The 22,962-nt window shown below is 32.3% G+C and overlaps 1 protein-coding gene across 1 annotated transcript; it reads right to left on the bottom strand.

Moving 5' to 3' along the window:
- Window positions 1-2,739: 2,739 nt before the first annotated feature.
- LOC143071166 (uncharacterized) lies at window positions 2,740-18,464 on the bottom strand. Its single transcript, XM_076245306.1, has 6 exons — window positions 17,865-18,464; window positions 14,389-14,820; window positions 12,912-13,343; window positions 12,172-12,345; window positions 11,199-11,510; window positions 2,740-8,078 (listed from the first exon to the last, which is right to left on the bottom strand). The coding sequence occupies exons 1-6, from the start codon at window positions 18,393-18,395 to the stop codon at window positions 5,940-5,942; spliced, it is 4,020 nt and encodes a 1,339-aa protein (XP_076101421.1). The 5' UTR covers window positions 18,396-18,464; the 3' UTR covers window positions 2,740-5,939.
- Between the last annotated feature and the right edge of the window lie 4,498 nt (window positions 18,465-22,962).

The raw sequence follows: 22,962 nt of genomic DNA, 5'->3' as shown, positions 1-22,962 counted from the left end.
GCCCATTTGTATGGCAAAGACTGGCGTAATTAAAGTAATTCGGCATGAGAATACATTTACATAAAAAAGAAACTTTCGGTTCCCAATGTGTCTAACATACGTTTAAAAACTTCCGACCTGAAATAGTTTACTTTTACAAATTGTGACTTAGATGGAGAATTGACTCATTGGCACGGATACCACATCTTCCTATATCTAATTATTTATTTAGGAGAAAATAAATGCTAACAAAAGGATGGTCAACATAGCATACATTAGTAATTCATTATCTTTGAAAACGTTTGACACCAACGGTCAATTTGTCTTGAATTTCAATTTTGGAATCGTGCAAGAAAGTCTTGGCAAAGACTCGCGGTATATATTGTTTGCTTATATATTTTTACAAGTATAAACTGACAGATCAACTGATTTAGATATACAAGTTTGTTTATTTGACCAATAAACATTACAAATATTCATGGGTTTAGCAGCACCCTGTGTTTTATTTGAGACTGCTGCGCTCAGTGTTAAGTGAGAAGAGTTATATTGACCAGAGACATATAAATACATAGTATACATGTCTCTGTATTGACCACTAAAAACTGAGTACATTTAATGAAATTTCAATGAAATACGGTTAAACGAAAACAAACAAAATCTAACTTTTGCATGGGACCTATCTCTGCCATTTTGTTCAATCCCATGACTATTTGATTGATTGGTCCATTGTTGTTTGCTTTACGTTCAGTTGCAAATATTTCACGTGCATTTGTATGACGATCACTTGGTAGTCTTGGCTGAAATGGTTTGCACCTGTTCTAAGTCAGGATTCTGATGTTAAGAAGTTGTCGTTTATTGATTTGTTCATAAGTGTTTTTCGTTTCTTGTACGAGTCTAAAAGATTGTGTAACACTACCGAAAAATATATATATATATCTTAAACCGTTGGGTTTCCACAAGTAATTTTTTCGGGCCCCCAGTTATAGATTGTTGTTCAGTGTGCGAGCCAAGGCTCCGTGTTGAAGACCGTACTTTGACCTTTAATGGTTTACTTTTATAACTGTCATTTTATACCACATTGCATTGTCTGGCAGTGACTGGATTTACTCTTAAAAATGATCACATCACTGAACTATTATGTTTGAACTTTCTAAGATAGTGGTAAACCTTGGAAGATATAGATATCAAGTCAGTACCACCATCTTTACCCAAAACTTGTTAAAATCACCCCTCTTGTGAACTTACTTCTTTTCTAAAAATTCGCTCCTCTTAAAAACAATTGGTTGAAATTATTTGCAAGATGTGCTGGGTCCCTTGGGACTAGAATACTTCAAGACATTTTGCTGTGGCTATATTTGAAGGTATTTTGATCCAATCCTTGACGGTTTTCAACTACATCTTCTTAATGACTTTTATGTATTTACGAACATGAACATAAGTCAACTATAGTTGCATTGAATTTTCCTAATATCAGATAAAATTTTCTACGATGTCAGGATTTAAACTTTCACCAAGGTGGCTCAGGTATTTTGCTAGCCCTGCTTTGTATTTTGACTGCATTGAATTTTCCAATTTCCACAAGGTTTCTCCGTCAAATTAGTATAATGATGTTTTTATAATATGTTATGTCTATGTAAATGCAACAAAGGATTCTATGCTCTAAATATTAACTGTGTTCACGTCAATGTTTCTAAGGTTTTAACCTTTTCTTTTAAATTCCCTATAATTTTACATTTGTGCAGTCATATAATCTTCATGAAAATAACATTTGTTAATGCTTTTACAACAGCATCCAAATTAGTGATTTCGCCTGCACTCTGAACCTTCAAACTACTAGTACCGGTATTATATTTTGAATTCTACAGACTGTCACTAAGGGAAGAGGGCCAAATAATATCCATGAATTAAGCAAATGTTGACCCGCTGCAATCTGAGAATCGTCGACTAACCATTTGTGCTTCATCTTAAACTGTCAATATCACATGACTAACTGTCGATCACTACTAGAAACAGCATACCTTGGACTAGCCTCCACAACTTTTTAGAAGCAAAACAGAAATTTGTATCAATTAGCATACTAATGCCTTGAACCAGAGGAACTTTTTAACAAATGAATGTTTGAATGATACAGCTGTTGTAAAATTAAGGGCAAATAGTGGAAAGAAAAATAGAAAATAATCAAAATGAATTTTAACCAGTTTAATGAAGCATTGAATGTTATGCTAAGAATTTCTGCAATTTGTTGAGGACAATAAGTTTTATATGGACCCATTAATTATTTTGTTGTAAAGTAGCCAAGAATGAAGGTAATGAATGTAAACACAGATGTAAGAAGGTAAAACAGACAAAGCATAATATCCCACAACTATACACAATAAAAGACGGCAACAATATTTTAACCTAAAAGTTCCTCGTCACTAACTTAATATTATCTCAAATTGGATCTTGTAGAAGGGATGGTGAAACAGGAAATGAGATGTTATTGCAAAATCCTTAAATAAGAGGATTCAAGTATCCTGGAAACACTGAAACAAGGTCAAACTTTTAAATGTTCATAAGCATGGAAACGACAAGTGCCATCTTCTATTTAATCAATAATCAAAGCTACTGAACCCTAAAGTTTAAATCTTCAACATTGAACATTTTAAATTGGAAAACATTGGATAAAATGGTTCAGAAACTATGGTTCAGCCAACAATCTGCCAAACTTCTCCATTTAAGACCCAGTTAACAGCAGAAAAAAAAAAAAAAAAAAAAAAGAAATGTGTATGTAAATTTATTGCAAAAGATTTATAAAACATTGACACAACATCCTCAACATTATATAAAAGTCTGTAAATAATACTGTTTTATTAGAGGTCAAATCAGATCTTTCTACAAAGTTATTTTTAAGATTTTCCAAATAAATGTCACATGATTGAGTTCTTAAAGGAACTGACCATGTAACAAACACTACTTTAAAACAGTTGTGTATAAAATATTCCTTTGGTAGTGAGTAAATTTGATCATGCCCTTAAGGAGGCTCGTGGGTACAAAAATTTCAGCAACAAATTAAACATTTGTTTTTTGTTACAAATTTTATCTATTACACTATTAGTTATTACTTTATGATATGGTACAAAAATCACCCCAAAAAATCGATTCAGTTTGACCCCAGATGACTTTTGAAATGTTTATATCATTGAAAAAGCTCCAAATTATCTCCCTTTGATGCAAAAATGTCATTTTTTGGCATTAAAATTGAAAAATCTTTTGTAACTCATCGGTGACCTTTATTTTTTATTATTGTTTTCAAATAAGCTGTACAAAAGCTAAATAATAGTAAAATTTAAGCGATTTCTGTAGTTTAGTTCTTTTTTTATTTCGATATTACCTCTATTTCTCCTATTAGTTCAACAGAAAAAAAGGACATTAACAAAGATGTATGCTTCTTTCGGAGGCAGATTGTGAGCTAAAATGAACGGTGACCCCATTTTTTTATTTAATTTTTCTATTAAGTATATGATAAAATTCAAAAATATAGCGACATCCTATATTATCTAAAAAAAATTATTTATACCCACGATCCCCTTAACATATCAAATGCTGTACATACTAGTAGTTTAAATTAAGTTCAATGAAAAAATTGTGACATTTACAGGTGAAATTTAATTTTTATTTTGTATCTTCAGATCTTTGTCAACATTATTAATCACCATTATTCAAGATTTAGATTCAATTACAAATAATGATTCAAAAGAGTAGAATATTATCATGATTATGGTAAATTTAATTCATCTATAACAAATCTATGACAAATACAACAAATTCATAGTAAAATTACTCAAAATACAACATCCAAAAGAAAGTTGCACTAAAAATATGTGACTACATTTGTATTGGTAAAAATGAACATTAAAATTTATTGCACAAGCCCCATTGGCTTGATATACTCAATTTTCTTTTTTACAATAATATGTGCTCTTTCTACACATGTTGTGCTACATAATGTCTATGTGCATACTGCATAAATATGTTACTCAATTCATAAAAGCATGATGTCATAGGCGGATCCAGGGGTGGAGGGGGGCACCCCCTTTTGTGGGAAAAATTTGGTTGATTATATAGGGAATCACTGATGCATGACTGGCGCCCCCCAACATATTTGTATTTCTAGCCTTCATACAAATACTATTAAAATTTACCCCTTTATTCCAGATATTATCAATTAAGTCAGTGCATATGATCAATATGATTAAGATCAATTACAGAATTCTTTAATAAATGCAATAATCTCAATTGTATGTACATATGTAGCACCATTTCCTTAAAACAAGACAGTAATGTTTCATACTACATAAACCTAAGGTCTAAGAAACATTTATTTACTTGAGTGCTCCCAACTAGTACATTTACGTCAATTCAAAATCAAAGTTGTTCATTATTGTCAGATTTAAATAATCTCAATTTGCCTTTCATGTTTAAGAAAGATATACATCCAAACTTAGAAGATATCAGGATTGTTCATGTTGCTAAGTTAAACATATGAATATTCTGTCAAAATGTCTGTCCTTTTTCTTATGATAGCAACATTTTGTTAAGTGTCCTTTATTTAAAAGATATGATGTGAATAGATCTTTTTTCTGACAAAATAAATCTTTACTTTTATAAGTATTACATGTACTCTAAATCAGAAGTTTAATAAATAATTAGACTGCAGTATGCAGAACCCATTTTTTTAAATGTTATAATCAACTGTTAATCATACAAATGGGACAAATCCTCAACAAACAAAACATGGCAGCAAAGAGATTCTTAACAAGACTGCACACACTGAAATGTCTCGCCTTCTTTACTAATCATTGATATTATGTTGATAGTCCTAAATATAAAGCTTTATTACAACTGTCACATAAACTTTACATTAACCAAGAAAACTAAACATTGACCAATGAACCATGAAAATGAGGTCAAGGACCAATGAACCATGCCAGGCAGACATGTACAGCTAACAATTCTTCCATACAACAAAATTAGTTCACCTATTGCTTATAGTTTAAGAAAAATTGACAAAAACACAACAACTTAACACTGAGCAATGAACCGTGAAAATGAGGTCAAGGTCAAATAAAACCTGCGAGACTGACATGTACATCATAAAACATTTCCATACACCAACTATAGTTGACCTATTGCATACAGTATTAGAAAAAAAGACCAAAACTCAAAAACTAAGCTTTGACACCTGAACCATGAAAATGAGGTCAAGATCAGATGACATCTGCCAGCTAGACATGTACACCTTACAATCATACCATACACCAAATATAGTAGACCTATTGCATACAGTATAAGAAAAACAGACCAAAACACAAAACTTAATTATAACCACTGAACCATGAAAATGAGGTGAAGGTCAGATGACACCTGCCAGTTAGACATGTACACCTAACAGTCCTTCCATACACCAAATATGCTAGACCTATTGCTTATAGTATCTGAGATATGGACTTGACCACCAAAACTTAACCTTGTTCACTGATCCATGAAATGAGGTCAAGGTCAATTAAAAACTGTCTGACGGGCATGAGGACCTTGCAAGGTACCCACATACCAAATATAGTTATCCTAATACTTACAATAAGAGAGATTTTAACATTACAAAAAATCTTTAACTTTTTTTCCAGTAGTCACTAACCATGAAAATGAGGTCAAGGACATTGGACATGTGACTGACGGAAACTTCGTCACATGAGGTATCTATATACAAAGTAGGAAGCATCCAGGGTTTCCACCTTCTAAAATATAGAGCTTTTAAGAAGTTAGCTAACGCTGCTGCCGCCGCTGCCGTCGGATCATTATCCCTTTGTCAAGCTTTTTGCGACAAAAGTCACAGGATCAACAAAAACATTGAAGACTAAAACTACAATATCAAAAGACTTTGGATTATTTTTCATTATCATGATTATCATATATCCATTTTATTCTCCCTTGTTCATCACTATTTGGAACTCTCCTATTTTCATTAAAGGTTCATCATGGTCCTCAACAACTTCACTTGATGCTTTTGCTTGTTCATGAAGTTTACGAACTTTTTCATCCAGTAATGATCCTAATTTACTGGCCTTTCTACATGTATCTGATTTTGATTTACTAAATATTTTGTTTGATTCTGGAGGTGGGTTTTCACCTGTATCATCTGAAACTTGCTTATCAGTCACCTCGTTTTCAGGTTCATGTTCAGGTTCGTTGACAATCACTCTGTAACTTTTTCCTTTTCTTCTTGAACTTGAGGATGATTCACACTTACTTTTAGCTTGCACTAAAACCTGTGAACTATTTGTTAAATCAGCATTTGATGCTGTCGCTGTGTTTGTATTTTGATTTTCAGCAGCCCCATTATTTGATGAGTTACAAGATTCCCCTCCATTCTGATAAAGGTACATTTGTGGAACTACTTGGCAGTTTTGAGTATTTTGAGATTCATTTGAAGAGATGGAACTCTCTAATATGTACTGCTGCGGATTAAAACTATCCTGAATTTGTGGAGTACCAGTAACTTGTCCATAGTCAAAGTCCATCTGAGGCTCTGTTTTGATTGCAACACCATTCAGTATTTGAGGTTCTATCTGGGAACTATCTCTAACAGCTTGAACCATGAGGTGGTTGATTAGACCCTGATAAGATGTATTAAATGCTGCACTATCTTGACTATATCCTGAGCTTGTTTGATTATTGTCATTAATTGACCCTGTGGCACTATTATTGTGTTTTACATAGCGAGCATTGTTTTCCCCACGGCAATACAAGTTGTTACTTTCACTAGAATTAAATGAGGACTCTATTGCATTATTTACAGCTTGAGTACAACTGAAGTCACTCAATAACCAGAGATTAGTTTCATAGTTAGGTATTGCCTGCAGATCATGAAGCTTCAGCTGAAATGACGCATCCAATTTGCTCACATAATTCCTTGGGTTGAGAGGATAAATTCCATAGCTTTCAAAGCAAGAGGAAATATGTGCGTAAGTAAGTGATTTCCTATATGCTTGTCCTAAAATGCCACAAATATCTGGCATTGAAACAGCCATGTAACCTTTCCGTTTGACAAATTGACTTCTCTCTTCCTCAACATCATCACTGTAGTTTAGAAAAATGCCATTAAGAATTTCCCTTGCTGATTCTTCTTCTTTCTTAATAGGATGAGGGAGGGGAAATAACAAAATATGCCAACGCTTGGCCCAATCTATATCAGACACATTGAGATTGGTCCTCCGACTGTCATAGAACACAAGAACAAATCGGTTTTGAGTATTTCTCCCTGACTGAGCAAATCGCATGAAATGATTCTGAAAATAATCTCGTAATGTACTACAGTCTTTGCGAACTGTATTAGCAAACATGGCTTGAGTACCGGGAGGTGATTGAGAAATGACATCTGTTACTATCTCATCTGATTGTAAAAGATAATATGGAGGTAAAGTTGTACCCAAGGCATTAGAACAACCAACTACTGATGTTAGTTTTTGTTGAGCACTTTTGCACTGATTCGATCTACTAAATCTCTTCCTTGGAACTAATTTCAAAGGATTGTATTCCAAAGTTATATCAACTTCATCCATAACATATACAAGCTCAGGCCGTTCAAAAAACTTGTGCTTGTTGAAAATTTTATTCAATTCCATAAAGTATTTTTTGATATCCTGAGGTATAGGACTTCTTCCCTCTCTGTTGACCATTCCTAATGGGGGCCATCTTTTGACAAAATCAAGATACCATGAATCACTAAGAGTGATAGAGCCTTCAATTTCTTGTGAAGCACTGGCCAATTCTGATCCAAATTCAATGATTTCTCTTGTGGTCAATATAAACCCACATTTCTCCATCATCTTTATATATTCTATCAGTTTTCTTTCATCTCTATCATTAATTAATGAGGGTGTAGATGGCTGTGTCAGTAATTCAGCATCCTGAGGTAATTTATTACGAACATGGTCCTTGAGAGTAGAGGCTGGGACTCCAAACATTCGTGCAGCCTTCATTATTGGAGTATTAAATTTCATCACATAGTGAGCAGCAGTGGTCAGGGAATCTTTGGAGTATTGTCTATAGTTTGTTCGCTAAAAAAAAGAAGTAAAAGTTTTGATATTATAACCTCTGAGTATATAAAATATAATTTTCTGGCCTTAATGGCTTTCCATAATTTAATAAGTCCACTGTATGATATGTATTTCAAATTTGATGCATGTACAAGGTTGGGCGGTAAATACCACCCACGGTATTTAGCGCCCCGGACAATACTCCCCAAGTGGTCAATACTGGCAAATACTGGTCGATTGAAATTTTCATGGTTGTTTTTACTATTAATTTGAAGTAAAAACTTGATAAAAAGTGAAATATACTTAGACTTTAATTTTTATGCATGGGTCAGCTTATAAATTTAATGAATTTGATATGTTTTATTCATTTATAACACTTATTCCTACTGATTTAAAATTTAGTTATTATGAATTATGATATTGTATACTTAAGATATATATAAAAATTTACATATCTTTTCAACATTTATAAATCAGTATATTTTTTATTCAAAATATACGATTTTACAGGTAATTAAAACTACTGGTAAAATGAAGTTACATGTGTCTTTTTACCTATCACCTGGCATTGCTAGGTGTGAAAATTTAATTACTAAAACAACAGCCCCCAATAAAAGTTGACAGTACATGGGTTGAAAGTAATAAAAGTGATATATAAAGACTCCCTTAAACCAGTGTTCTCCCCAGGATTTTTGGATAGCGCTGTGGTAATCACGTAATTTTCGACAATGCTCAGTAACTTTATCGCGGCGCGTGGTTTGTTTGTAATTGTTTTGTTATGTGTTTTTATTATATTATGCTGTTGATGTTTCCTCTTGTTATGATGTCCTCATCATGCTCATGGAAGTTACAGTGAGTGTACCCCTTAATGAGGCTTTGTTTGTTAATGTTATTGTCTGGAGAAGAAGAGTATTTTTTTCTCCATTGTAAATTCATATATTAAATCCTCATACTATCTATGTATAAAACTGGAGGAGAAGTCTTTTTCCATGATGGGTCTACACCAGACATGCCTGTGTGAAGATTTCTTAGCACTATCAGGTAATGTTGCAGAACATGTAAGGACCAACAATAAAGTCATTGTCAGCTTCTGTTTCAGTGTTTGGTTTTGTAACCAACTGTAGCAGTGTACTGTTAACCTTACGACGTTTGACAGGAATTAACATTTTTTTGCATAAAGATTTCTCATTTTTATGACCTTAATGTTTTATAATATTTAAATGGCCTTATCCAAGCTGGACATCGAGACAGTAAAATTTCTCAAGTCGTATCAGCTTGGGTTTGTTTTTCTAATCATATGCTATCAAATTGCTATCAAATGGTAGAATTTCTGACTAAACAATTATAAGTTTCGAATAGGGGATAATGAATACTTAAAAGACTTGCTCATTTTCGGGGTTCGTATGGATAGTAAACCCGGCAAATAATTTGTAACAGACCACAGGCACTTGTTTTCTATCCATGGGAAGATCTACTATCCCTATACAGAGACATATATACACATATATATGTCTCTGCCCTATATATACGCGAAAGATAAATATATAATGAAGTGAACAGCGCAAGGTAGGACACAAATACGACGAGTAACTATGTAGAAATAGAGTTTTGAAGTGGAAGTAGCTATTACAATGTTAGCCACCTTCTCGTAATATATAGGGATAGTAGATCTTCCCATGGATAGAAAACAAGTGCCTGTGTAACAGACCCCTGTGTTTGATCGTTTTTAAAATCCTCGTTTGTTCAAAGTTCGTAAAACAAGTTTGTGAGTGACGTCGGGAAATGCGGTCAATTCATTTCATCTCATTTCATTCATATATTCTTTAAATTAAAAAAATAGATGTCAATGTTGAAATCTTTGTTTATTTTGATCTTTCAAAAAACGCCATTTTGTAAAATTTATTTGACTGGTCCCGCGGAGTTACTTTAATACAACGGAAATAATTCTTTCAAAAATCGTAACCCAGTCGATCACGTGATCCGAAGTGAAAAATAAGCGGGAAATTTGAAAAAAATTTGAAAAATACGAAAAAAAATATAGCGACGCGTTTGCGTGGGATAGCGCTGCGGTCAGTGCAATAGGACAGCGGGGAATTGCAATAGCGCTGAAAAGCGCTGTGCTAAAACGGCCTGGGGAGAACACTGCTTAAACAATAAATCATTTCCTGTCTTGTGGACAAAAACCTTTTTCATGCTGGAAATAGAAATTTTGAAATAGGGAAAAAAAGTTTTTATCTTTTACTATAATATTATGTACACATTAATCAATATAGATCCCTGTTTGAATTTACTATAGAAATAGAATTGAAAGCATTAAAAATGATTTGAAAACTTTCTATATTTAATTATTGATAGTAATTATAATTGACCAGGTAAAGAATGGTTTATATAGTAATGACCACTCAAAATTTCAATCGACCAGTATTTGCCAGTATTTCCCGGTAATTACCGGTATTTACCACTGGCATGGTCAATACTATACTAGTATTAGTATTGACCGCTTTTTTGCCAACCTTGTGCATGTACCTTCAACTCAAGGCTACCTACATGTATTCTTATGATTTTAAGTTGCAGTTTGAATCCATATATGAACTTCAAGAATTAATATTGGAAAATGCTGTATTTTTTTCTAGAAGGGTGGGCTGCCTTCGTGTGTCTGGGACAAGCATAAGTCTAAAACTTATATAGCGTAAATCTAGTTATACTGTCCAAATCATAATTACTGACGATTATTGATGCATGCTAAGGAAACGACAACTTCTGGTTGAAGGTCATAAAGGTGGAAATGAAGCATTTGGAAATAATCTGATGTTATGAATATAGTGGTCAACAAATGTGTACACCCTTAGTTAAGCTCTTATTCATTCCAAGTCTATAATCTAAAATATCCATTTGTCCATACTGTAATAATGAAAGAAAGACCAATACACCTTAACTTCAATTTGAGGTTTATTAGAATCATTGGTGACTCATTTTTTTACCACACATGTTTTATTCTTGTCTATCACATGATTTTTTACCACACATATTTTATTCGTGTCTATCACATGATTTTTTTACCACACATGTTTTATACGTGTCTATCACATGATTTTTTTACCACACATGTTTTATTCGTGTCTATCACATGATTTTACTTACATCATTAAGTTTGTCGGAATCTGACTTGTTGTCTGGTATCTCGGGAGAAAGAACCATAGTGGTGGACTCGGTGGAAGTTTTTGTTTCAGTACTTTCACTCCTTGCTTTTTTACTAGGAGGTTGACCTACATCAGCATTTAGTTTCTCTACAGCATGTAACTTGTCTCTCAGCGTTGATTGTGGGATACCAAACTTCTCAGAGACTTCCCTGTATGAGGCTTTGGTTTCCATGGAGTATTTACAAGCTTCCATCAGCTGTTCCTGAGTATACTTCCTGTACTGGTCCCGACATTTGTGCTTTTTGAAAATATTCTGAAATTGATGGAAATTATCTCCCCATTAAACATAATCTTTCAATAAGACAGTTGTCAAATTCGTATTTAAAGTTTATCATAAATAATGCATTGCAAAACACATCAAATTAATTATAATCATCCTTGTGAATAATTATAAAATGGATTAATTTTTATGACTTACAGGACTTTCGAGGGCTAAATTTATTCAGGTTTAACTGAATGTCATATAAAATGACATGACAACATTCATCAAGCTGATGTTTGGCCTAGAAATTGTTGACAAACTGAGATGTACAGACAGAAATGTAACTTAACAGAACATATTGTAGTCTATTGTAAGTACATGTCATTCCTATAAAACTAACTTTAGCAGAAATTTAACATTGCAAATGGTGATTAATTCAAATGCTACTCGACTATGACCTAGGATGCAGGGCCTCAAAACAGAACTTTATCAAAATGATATGCATTTTTCTTTTTAGTTTTTGTTTAGAATATCATATATGTAAAATCCTTTAAAATGAGTATTCCTGTTCTGTTTAACAAGAAAGGGTTTGTTTGAATAAACAACTGTTGGTAGATGTGAAGTTGTGTTTCTTAAATTACAGTGTTTTCCCAGCTTTGACTTAGTTGTCTACTAGTGATAAATAAAAAGATCCATTGGTTATCCTATCTACCTGGAATTCTGGTCTTTGTTCAATGGCATCATATGCTTCCTTTGTCATCTGAGATACATCAGAGGAATCTCCTGCATCAGGAGTACCATCAGTTGTATCATCAGGGGTACCTGGCTCTTCTGATTCTTGGTCCGACTGGTTCTCTGATGGATTGGAGGAATCTTGTTCAGTACTCTGTTAATATATAAAATATATATCACCTGTGTTACCTTACACCATTAATTTCATGCTGCATTTTACAGCAGTATTAAAGAAATTGTTTAATCATGATAGCTGGTCTCAATTTAAGAATGTTAGCTTCCAGGTATCAAAATATCAGTGCATATATATTAACTCAAATGATATTTTATTCCTGGTCAAATTCTGCTATAAAAAACACAGGACTCAATATATTTATACAACATAAGCATTTAAATGACATTTATATTATGCTGTATGACAGTGGATCTTTTTATCAAGGGGTAATATAAGACAGTGGGTCTGGTCAGTGAAAATTAATGTATGGACCTCAGAGCCCTGAAAGGGTTTTAAAACGTTATTCAAATAACATCTTATAAATAAAAATTTTAAGATGTACATTTCAGTTACAAACAATTTATCTTTATCACTTTGAAATATGAGAAAAGATATTTAGTGAAAATGAATTGCTGGACTATATGATACAAGTTTACATGGTTCTGTAGGTCTATTCTAGTGCATCAGAAATAATTGATACATAAACATGATTAATCAGGTCTTACATCATCATTAACTGAAGAATTAAATGTTTTTAGATTTCTAGATTTGAATCTGTCAACCCAGGAATGAGATCCTGCAAAATTTTCTATTCCTTTCTCTTTGGCAATTTCCTTTGCTTTATCGAGAAGCTGGGTGCTTTTTATTGCTGAGTTTTGTTTTTTAGTTTCTTCTACCCATTTCAGGAGGTCTTCTTCCACATTTTGGAATCTTGATCTACGGAATTTCTTGCGCCTTGGACCAAAACATTTACTATTATGTGCTTCCATTATCCTAACACGATTGACAATAATGCCACTTAAAGTACTAGGTGCAATGCCAAATTCTTCAGCAATTTGTCTTTTTGACCTTTCACCCTTTTCCACTTCTTCTAAAAGCTGAACTTTCCTTTCAAGTGTCAAAGTTGTTATTTTCCTGTCCTCTTTATACCCTTTATTCTGAAAAAACAACAGGTATAAAATTAAATTGTGACAAAACCTAAAGCTGTTATACACTACAGAAAGAAAAACATAGTATTAAATGCATTTTTCATACTGCACTTCAGAAAAGATAAAAAAATATATAGTTATGAGTTAATATAAAACAGAAGATGTGGTACATTGTATGATTGCCAATGAGACAACTCTCCACAAGAGATGATTTGACACAGAAGTTAACAACTATAAACTGATTACCCGGTAAAAAAATTTTGCTGAAGCTTTCGATGATCCATTTCCTACTGCAGTAGATGCAAATTTTAATTCTAATACACATGTATAAGCTGATATACAATGGACATGATGAAGTTAACACAACTTAACTACCTTTTGCTCTATTACTTGCTTGAAACCCCCAAAATATAGGTACAATTTGATTCCAAAAACTATTCCTGATTACTTAAACATAAATGAAATATGACGTGAGATATATGCATCACATCTCAAGTACAATATTTGACAACTTAATAACCAATCAATAAAATCAATATCATTGGTACAAGGCTTTTATTAATGTTTTATAGTACAAAACCAAGACAACCTCTAGATTTAAGCAGTACTACTGTTAGATCGTCACCACTAACTGTTATTTTGCTTTGAATTTTTTTTGCACACGTATCATTTATGTACATGTGCCAGTGCATGTGATCAATGAAATACATGCATGTTACAGTACAAACCAATGAAAGTATTCCCCCAAATTTAACCATTTCAGAATTAACCATCATTGTTACTGTTAATAATTTAATCATTTCAGAATTAACCATTATTGTTACTGTTAATAATTTAATCATTTCAGAATTAACCACCATTGTAACTGTTAATAATTTATACATTTCAGAATTAACCATCATTGTTACTGTTAATAGTTTAAACATTTCAGAATCAACCATCATTGTTACTGTTAATAAGTTTATCATTTCAGAAATCACCATCATTGTTACCATGGTAACTGTTAATATTTTAAGCATTTCAGAATTCACCATCGTTGTTACTGTTAACTTACCACTTCACATCCAGGTATAAATTTAATGTTATGTCGATTTTTAAATCTGTCAATCCAACCATTAGAACCAACAAAATCTGTGACCTCTAGGTCGTTAGCTATCTCTTTGGCCTTCTCCACCAACTTAGGTCCATTGAAAGGTTCATTTGCAGACTGCCACTTAAGTACACAAAGTAATAGCTCTTTTTCTATGTCTTCAAATGAAGACATTCTAAACTTCTTTCTTTCTGGTCTAAATGCCTGATTGTGGAAAGCTTCCATGATTTTGATTCTATTAACCATGATACCACTTAATGTACTGGGGGCTATGCCATATTCCTCAGCTAATTTACGCTTTGATCTACTGCTTTGATCAACAGCAGCAATCAGTTCAGCCTTCCTTTCTAATGTCAATGTGAAAACTTTTCTAACCTCTTTAAACTTGTCGTACACCTTAAATAATAATAATAATAGATGTTAAAATAATCTTTAAAATAATATTGCCCAGGTAATTACTTTTGAAGAACGAAAGAAACTCTTAGAAAATACCAATGTAGTTACATGTAGAAACAAGAATGTGTCCAAAGTACATGGATGCCCCACTTGCACTATCCTTTTCCATGTTCCATGGACTGTAAGTGTACTAAGTTTCAAGTTGATTGGACTTCAGCTTCATTAAAAACTACATTGACCAAAAACTTTAAGGTTTGTGACCCCTTCTGTAGACATTTTTGTACGAATTTTTCAATTTTCAATTGTAACAAAACTACAGATATAATGAATAATAGAGATAGGCCATTTGGTACATATACCAAGGGTAAACTTGATGGAAAGCATAACTATTTACTGTTTCATAGCATTTACTAGAAAAAGAGTACTTTGTGGCAAATAAACCAAGATTTTTATAGAAAATCCACAGCCTTTAATACAGAGATTTTTGTTATAAAATTTGAAACATAGATTTCTCACTTGCTTTTCTATGATGTGCTAGTGTTTATTTTCTACAAAAAGTTTGAACCAACCTGTAAATACCAAAATACGTTGTGATGAGTCACTGAAGTCGAGCGCACCCTAAAAGGTGTACTTGATTTGGTCCATATTTTTATTTGTTTTAACCAATTACTACATTAATAAACTTGTTTTAAGGAAATAAATGCTAGCGCTGCATGCAATAATCCTATATCTATCAGTCATTAAATTGCCCAATATAAGAGTACAAGGATAAAGGCTGTGGATTTTCTATAAAATTTCCATATGTTTAGCATTGAATCAACAAAAGGGTACATAATCCTTAACCTGAAAACTCCCACTTTCATTTTCTATGTTCCATGGACTGTAAAAATTGGGTAATAATCTAATTTGGCTTTAAAATTAGAAAGATCATATCATAAGCAACAAGTGTACTAAGTTTCAAGTTGATTGGACTTCAGCTTCATCAAAAACTACCTTGACCAAAAACTTCAACCTGAACAGACGGACGAACGGACGGACACACGAAGGGAGCAACAGACCAGAAAACATAATGCCCCTCTACTATCGTAGGTGGGCATAAAAATATGTGGGGGTGGGAGCAGAAATATATGTAATAAAATTGATCAGGATTTGTCTGCCCAACAACTAGCAGTCAGGGGACTTACTTAAATGAGTGATCACTGATTTAAGTAACATTATTTCCATAAAGATTTGAAGTTGTCTTTCTTTAATAATCACCTATTTAAGTAGTACAAATTAATAACTAGAAGAAGTGATTTAATTCTATTATAGCTTTAAATATAGAATACTAATGATCCAGGGACTAATTATGTTTCTAAAATTATCAGAACCAACATCTGTGTTGTCTAGGATGACCAGGTCATTTCAGGTGATACCCTTGTACTGAATCTAGGATAATGACATTAAAATCACAATTTCCTTCCCAAAAATCACTTATTTTAAGTATCATTATTTTAATAACCCCCACTAAATTCAACACCCACGAACAGTGAAATTTTTATCACGAACAGTAGAATTTTATTACATAATCTGAAAGATGAAACCTTGAACTTTACAGGAAAAATACTCCCACTGCTGGGAAAAATCTGTTAAGGAAGTATCAGTTCATTATGTAAAGCCATTATTATAGCATTTTTTCAACTAAAATAGAATTTGCAGATAAAGATAGCACCAAAGGCATACGAAAGAAACAAAAAGTTCATTTTTTTCAATTTCATTATTGAAAAGATATTATTCTTGGTAAAACTACAAAATCACAATTTGTGACATAACTTCAAATTTGCTACTCAAATAAGTAATTTAAAAATCTTTCAGTAAGTCCCCTGACTGACTAGGACTATACAATTATGTAATTTCTCCAGGTCAAAGTGGCACCAAAAATAACTTTATATTTTGTCAATAACATGGTTTACATGGTTTATATATTTACATGGTTTATATTCATGTTACTTTGTGTAAATGTGTATACGTAATTCATTTGATTGTATAGCTCACATTTTGGGCATTATGATTGGTTATTAAACTATCTTATCTTATCTGTGTAATTTTTTTTTACCCAGATTACATTCTTAAATTTCTTTCGTTGAGACTTGGGTTTTCCCCTGTGGTATAGTTATACTATTTATAAGTTCAAGACTGGTTAGTGAGAGTAGTTGTATAACAAGTTCTTGTTTTGGTTATAAATATAAATGGGTAGAATACATGTATGCACGTGAAATGCTTTGGCGGTTTAAAAGGTGGGATCCTGTTATATTATATACAGAAAATTTGTGGGTGTCATTTATCAGAAGTGCTCACAGTAACTACGACAGTTTGCAGTTTATTGTGTCATAAGAATATATATGATTATACTTTGTTTTATTTCAGTCCATTTAAATGTATTGGACAAATGTGTTTATATTTATAATATGTTGGTTTATAATATTATTAAACATTACTTACAAGAAAAGAAAAAGTTACTGCGAGCAACTAAACCTATATTTAGAGTTTTAATTATTATATCAAGGATTTAGTAAAGAAATGTTTTAAATTCGGACGAGCATGGCGAGGGAGAATTTAATGTATCAAATCTGTGATGAAACAACATCTATGATGACAAATTTGAAGTGACAGACTACAAGTTTGATACACTGGTATCAGTTACATATTACTTAAATAGTTTTAATGACATTTTATTGATATTATCAGATTAGTTATTACGATAATCATAATAATAGCAAATAAGTTTTTTACACATGTCTATTTCCATATCGTATCATTTATAAACTATGACCTGACGATGAAATCATCCAAAATTAATAGTGTCAAGTCCTATCAATTGTAATACACTATGTTTAACAATATATACTATATGCATATTTAGGAGTGCCCTGTGTGCAAAAGTTGGTGTGCAAAAAAAAGAAGTATGATGTAGAAGCAAAGCTCGATCCTGCTAGAAGAGGGATATAAAGACTAGGTAACAGGTACAATGTAGGTAATAGTATGTACACAAACGATGTACTTACCACTTCTTTATTTCTTGCTTTCAACCTCTCCACCCAAGTTGTTGATCTTTTAAAGGCAGCAATACCAAGATCTTCTGCAATCTCTCTAGCTTTCTTTTGAAGAACTTTTGCATTGAATGATTTCTTTCTTTTATTGGCATTTCTTACCCAATCTAAAATTCTTTTTTCCAAAATTTTGAAGAGAGGGCTCACATTTTTGTTTACTGTTTTACTCGAACTGCCCTTCGTATCATTCCGTTTGTTTAGAACTGAATTAAGAGAACTTCGTGAAAGTTTATATTGACATAGTATGTCATTTATATTTTTGTTAGAAGCTAAGTCATCAATCAAGCGAGTTTTTTCTTCGAGTGTAAGTTTTGTTTTGGTCGTAGAAGTCTCGCCCTTTTCTATCGTATTTAGGTCTTCTGCATCTTTTTGGGAAATAATTGAATGTTCATCATCATTCTTGCAACTACCTCCGTCTATATCAGATGGATTTGATTCCATTTTAACCCGCAGTCTATCATTTTCTTTTCTTTTCCTGGAAAGCATTTTTACGATAATTACCGGATATCCAGAATTCGTTGTAAGCAGCGGAATCGTATCGGAACGAACTATTTCGGCATATCCGTGGATTCTACACGGATAACTTTTAAAGACGTTTTAATCAAGATTCGTAATGATCCGTAATCCATCGTTTCGCGGTATACACATAATACAAAATCAATATCAAATTAGGATATTTCTCATAAATATATTGTGAGGTTTTCTTATGTCGAATTTTCACTAATCTGCCCCCAAAAATCAATTTTATACATGTTATAGTGCAAATTTTGATTGTAATTTTCCTTAGACAGTTAGTGTCTACAATGAGTCAATATTAAAAAAAATGTGAATTAAGTCTATAAATGAACAGGATTTTTTGCAGCAAAATATACACATTTCTTCAATCAAAATTGTGTTTTCTTAAGTATGAAAGTCCATAGAATTTTGTTTGAAAATGATACAAAATATAGGGGTTAATTATCATTTTTGTTTTTGCTTGTTTCTAAAAACATTAAAACATATTATGTTTGCATCAAAATGGTTCTAAAATGTTGTGATATATATATTAGTCCCTTTGATCCTTTTTTTCACGTTTCTTGTTTAGATATATTTTTACTTGGGCAAAAACAGACAAAACAGAATTGATTATGCAATTTTATATAATTTCAAAAACAAAATTCTTGTTTTAACAATTTTTATTGACTGTAAAAAGCACTAGTAGAAGAATGATAGAAAAGGCTGTTTATATGATCTATCCAAATGAAATATATCAACTTCTCTTACTAAATCCAACAACTAGTTATACAACTACCTTTTCAATGGCAGATCCAGAAATGTTCATAAGTCATGCTTCAGTTGTTCCTGAATAACCAACCAAATTTTTCCCACAAAAAGGGGGAGGAGGGCCTGTGCAAACCATTAAATCTGCCATTTCTTTTTATATCACTTGGCCCGTAGGGTGAAGTGAACTTTTCTTATCATTTGGCATCCGTTGTTGTTGTCGTTAACTCTTACGAAAATATTCTCCTCTGAAACTACTGGGTCAACTTTAACCAAACTTGGCCACAATTATCATTGGGGTATTTTGTTTCAAAAATGTGTCTGATGACCTGGCCAACCAACCAAGATGGCTGCCATGGCTTAAATTAGAACATAGGGGTAAAATGCAGATTTTGGCTTATATCTCTGAAACCAAAGCATTTAGAGCAAATCTGATGAGGGGTAAAATTTTCCATTAGGTCAAAATTTATCTGCCCTGAAATTTTCAGACAAATCTGACATCCCATTGTTGGGTTGCTGCCCCTGAATTTGCAATTTTAAGGAAATTTTGCGGTTTTTGGTTGTTATCTTGAATATCATAGATAGAGATATTAAAACTGTAAACAGTACTAATGTACAGCAAAGTAAGATCTACAAATTAATCAACATGACCGAAACGGTAAATTGACCCTGTAAGGAGTTATTGCTATTTATAGAATTTTTTTAACAATATTCGTAAATTTTATAAATTTTTGTAAATACAAAATATTTCCCTCTGAAACTACTGGGCCAAGTTCATTATAGATAGAGATAATTGTAAACAGTAAGAATGTTCAGTAAAGTAAGACCTATAAACACATCACCATCACCAAAACACAATTTTGTCATGAATTCTATTCCTATCTAACATGTGTGTGTCCTTAGTTTAATATACACATAGACCAAGCTGAGTGACGCAGGCTCTTTAGAGCCTCTAGTTTATAATTAAAAATTTCTCATGGTATTCTTCATACCATCGTTTATGTCAATCTATTCAAATTTTTACTTTTGAATTTTTTCCATGATAATAAAGATGGTGGTTTTGTGTTAGGTCTATCTTGTAGGATATACATCTTTTAGCTTGTTCAATATGCATGTATTTGGACTGAATGTATCATTGATTTCGTTTATAAACAGAATAGTTTTTTTTTTTTTTTTTTAGAAATAGTGATACATAAATATCATCAAATAAACAATTTTCTACTTAAATTTTATCAAAAACATAGAGATTGTGTTAAAGTGCATCCATCTGTAGGAATTTAATAACCAGAGGCTCCCAGGAGCCTGTAATTGCTCATCTGGTTCACAGTTGCCTAGAATAAAAGGAATGTATACAGATGATATGCCACCATCCTATATGTGCATCAGTTGAATTTAGAAAGTAGGCAGGATGATTATGTATGAAAGTGAATAAATAATGGCCCATTCTGCCAACTTATACATACAGCAAAACCTGGAATATATGTTAAAATTGAGAATGGGGAATATATCAAAGAAAAAACAACCCCACCTGAGAATGGGGAATATATGAAAGAAAAAACAACCCCACCTGAGAATGGGGAATATGTCAAACAGAAAACAACCCCACCTGAGAATGGGGAATATGTCAAAGAGATAACAACCCCACCTGAAATGGGAATATGTCAAAGAGAAAACAACCCCACCAAAGAGCAGATTACAGCCAAAGGCCACCAATGGGTCTTCAAAGCAAAGAGAAAATCCTGAACCCAAAGGTAGGCCTCAGCTGTCCCCTAAATAAAAATGTGTACTAGTTTAGTGGAAATAAACGTCATACCAAACTAAACTACTCTTTCTCATGATTTGGTTAAAATCTGAGCCCACTATTAAAAAAAAGTGGTACGGTGACCTATAGTTGTTAATGTTTGTGTCATTTTGGTCTCTTGTGGACAGTTGTCTCATTGGCATCATACCACATCCCCTTTTTATAATAAATTCTGTAAAAGACTTTCCTAAATATATTGCTGCCAAATTTGATTCTACTTTGTTCAGTAGTTTCAAAAGAGAATAATGAAATGTATAAGTTAACAGAGTGACAGATGCTAAGTGAGCTGTATGATCACACTTCATACATAACAGGTGGTGATCAGGTCTAAAATATGTTTTTTGCATAAAAATTTGTTTTTTCCCTTTTAAATTGTAAGAGCTTCCCCCTCCCCCCAATAACAACAAATCCCATGCTGGCTTATAAAACATCACAAAATATAGAATTATCTCCCTTTAATATATTTAAAAAAATATTTACATTTCTTTTTTAAATGTTCAGGGCCTACTTTCTTTCAATAGGTAATGCTTCCTCAGCTTTCCTGAATATAATCTGTCTGTTTAACAATATCTGTATACTAAAAACCAATCTTTCTTGAGTTGTATATTTTTAGATATACATCTGATTAGAGGATTACTTAAATAAACATGATTTCATTTTCAAACAATAATACTCTTTGCTGCAAAAAATTCAGAAGAAAACAAAACTGTATATTTTGATATAATTTTATTTCACATGTAAAACAATAATCAGTACACAAAATATGAAAATTGATGTCATGTCTGGTAAAGTTTTTCTAATTCCATGCATTTTATTGCAATAACATATAGTCAATAGACCAATAATACAAACAAAATAACCATGCAATATCAGTTTGTCAATCTTATATTTACCTACCTCAATTGAACTATCAACTTTTAAAACATTAGATATAATACTTCTTTTTCAAGCTTTATTTAAAGATACATTGTTATAGTACATGTTATTAATATGGTATCTTGCTTGAGGTAATAGGATAGGTTAAAAAGCTAAAAAACAAAGTTAACCAATTACTGACCCACTGTCATACAAATAATTATTGTAGCTTATTAAGATATCACTGTATATTCAGAGAAATGATACTCCTAGAAATGTTTAACAGGCAAAAAGACATACTGACTGACAGAGAAAGATAAACCAGTATAAGTCCACCTTCCTAAAAAAACTAATTCTTACCCTATTAACAAGTTTAGTTTCCACGTGTAGATTTGGTTTTGGTAGAATCTTTCTAGCTCCAGGTCTGTTCATTACAATGGATGTATCAATATAAACTAATTCTTACCCTATTAAGAAGTTTAGTTTCCATGTGTAGATTTGGTTTTGGTAGAATCTTTCTAGCTCCAGGTCTGTTCATTACAATGGATGTATCAATATAAACTAATTCTTACCCTATTAAGAAGTTTAGTTTCCATGTGTAGATTTGGTTTAGGTAGAATGTTTCTAGCTCCAGGTCTGTTCATTACAATTGATGTATCAATATAAACTAATTCTTACCCTATTAACAAGTTTAGTTTCCATGTGTAGATTTGGTTTAGGTAGAATGTTTCTAGCTCCAGGTCTGTTCATTACAATTGATGTATCAATATAAACTAATTCTTACCCTATTAAGAAGTTTAGTTTCCATGTGTAGATTTGGTTTAGGTAGAATCTTTCTAGCTCCAGGTCTGTTCATTACAATGGATGTATCAATATAAACTAATTCTTACCCTATTAAGAAGTTTAGTTTCCATGTGTAGATTTGGTTTAGGTAGAATGTTTCTAGCTCCAGGTCTGTTCATTACAATGGATGTATCAATATAAACTAATTCTTACCCTATTAAGAAGTTTAGTTTCCATGTGTAGATTTGGTTTAGGTAGAATCTTTCTAGCTCCAGGTCTGTTCATTACAATGGATGTATCAATATAAACTAATTCTTACCCTATTAAGAAGTTTAGTTTCCATGTGTAGATTTG

Source organism: Mytilus galloprovincialis, chromosome 4 (genome assembly GCF_965363235.1).
Source record: "Mytilus galloprovincialis chromosome 4, xbMytGall1.hap1.1, whole genome shotgun sequence".
In the NCBI taxonomy this organism is placed as follows: domain Eukaryota; kingdom Metazoa; phylum Mollusca; class Bivalvia; order Mytilida; family Mytilidae; genus Mytilus; species Mytilus galloprovincialis.
The sequence above is the reverse complement of the archived record's forward strand: the minus strand, read 5'-3'. Positions and strand labels throughout refer to the sequence as shown.

What these genes read in the sequence shown, in the direction of transcription:
- LOC143071166 (XM_076245306.1), bottom strand. Translation starts at nt 18,395, where the DNA reads ATGCTTTCCAGGAAAAGAAAAGAAAATGATAGACTGCGGGTTAAAATG. An exon ending in TTATACCTGGATGTGAAGTG is followed by an intron (nt 13,344 to 14,388) that starts GTAAGTTAACAG and finishes TTGTTTTTTCAG; the next exon opens with AATAAAGGGTATAAAGAGGA. An exon ending in ATTCCGACAAACTTAATGAT is followed by an intron (nt 8,079 to 11,198) that starts GTAAGTAAAATC and finishes TCTTTTTTTTAG; the next exon opens with CGAACAAACTATAGACAATA.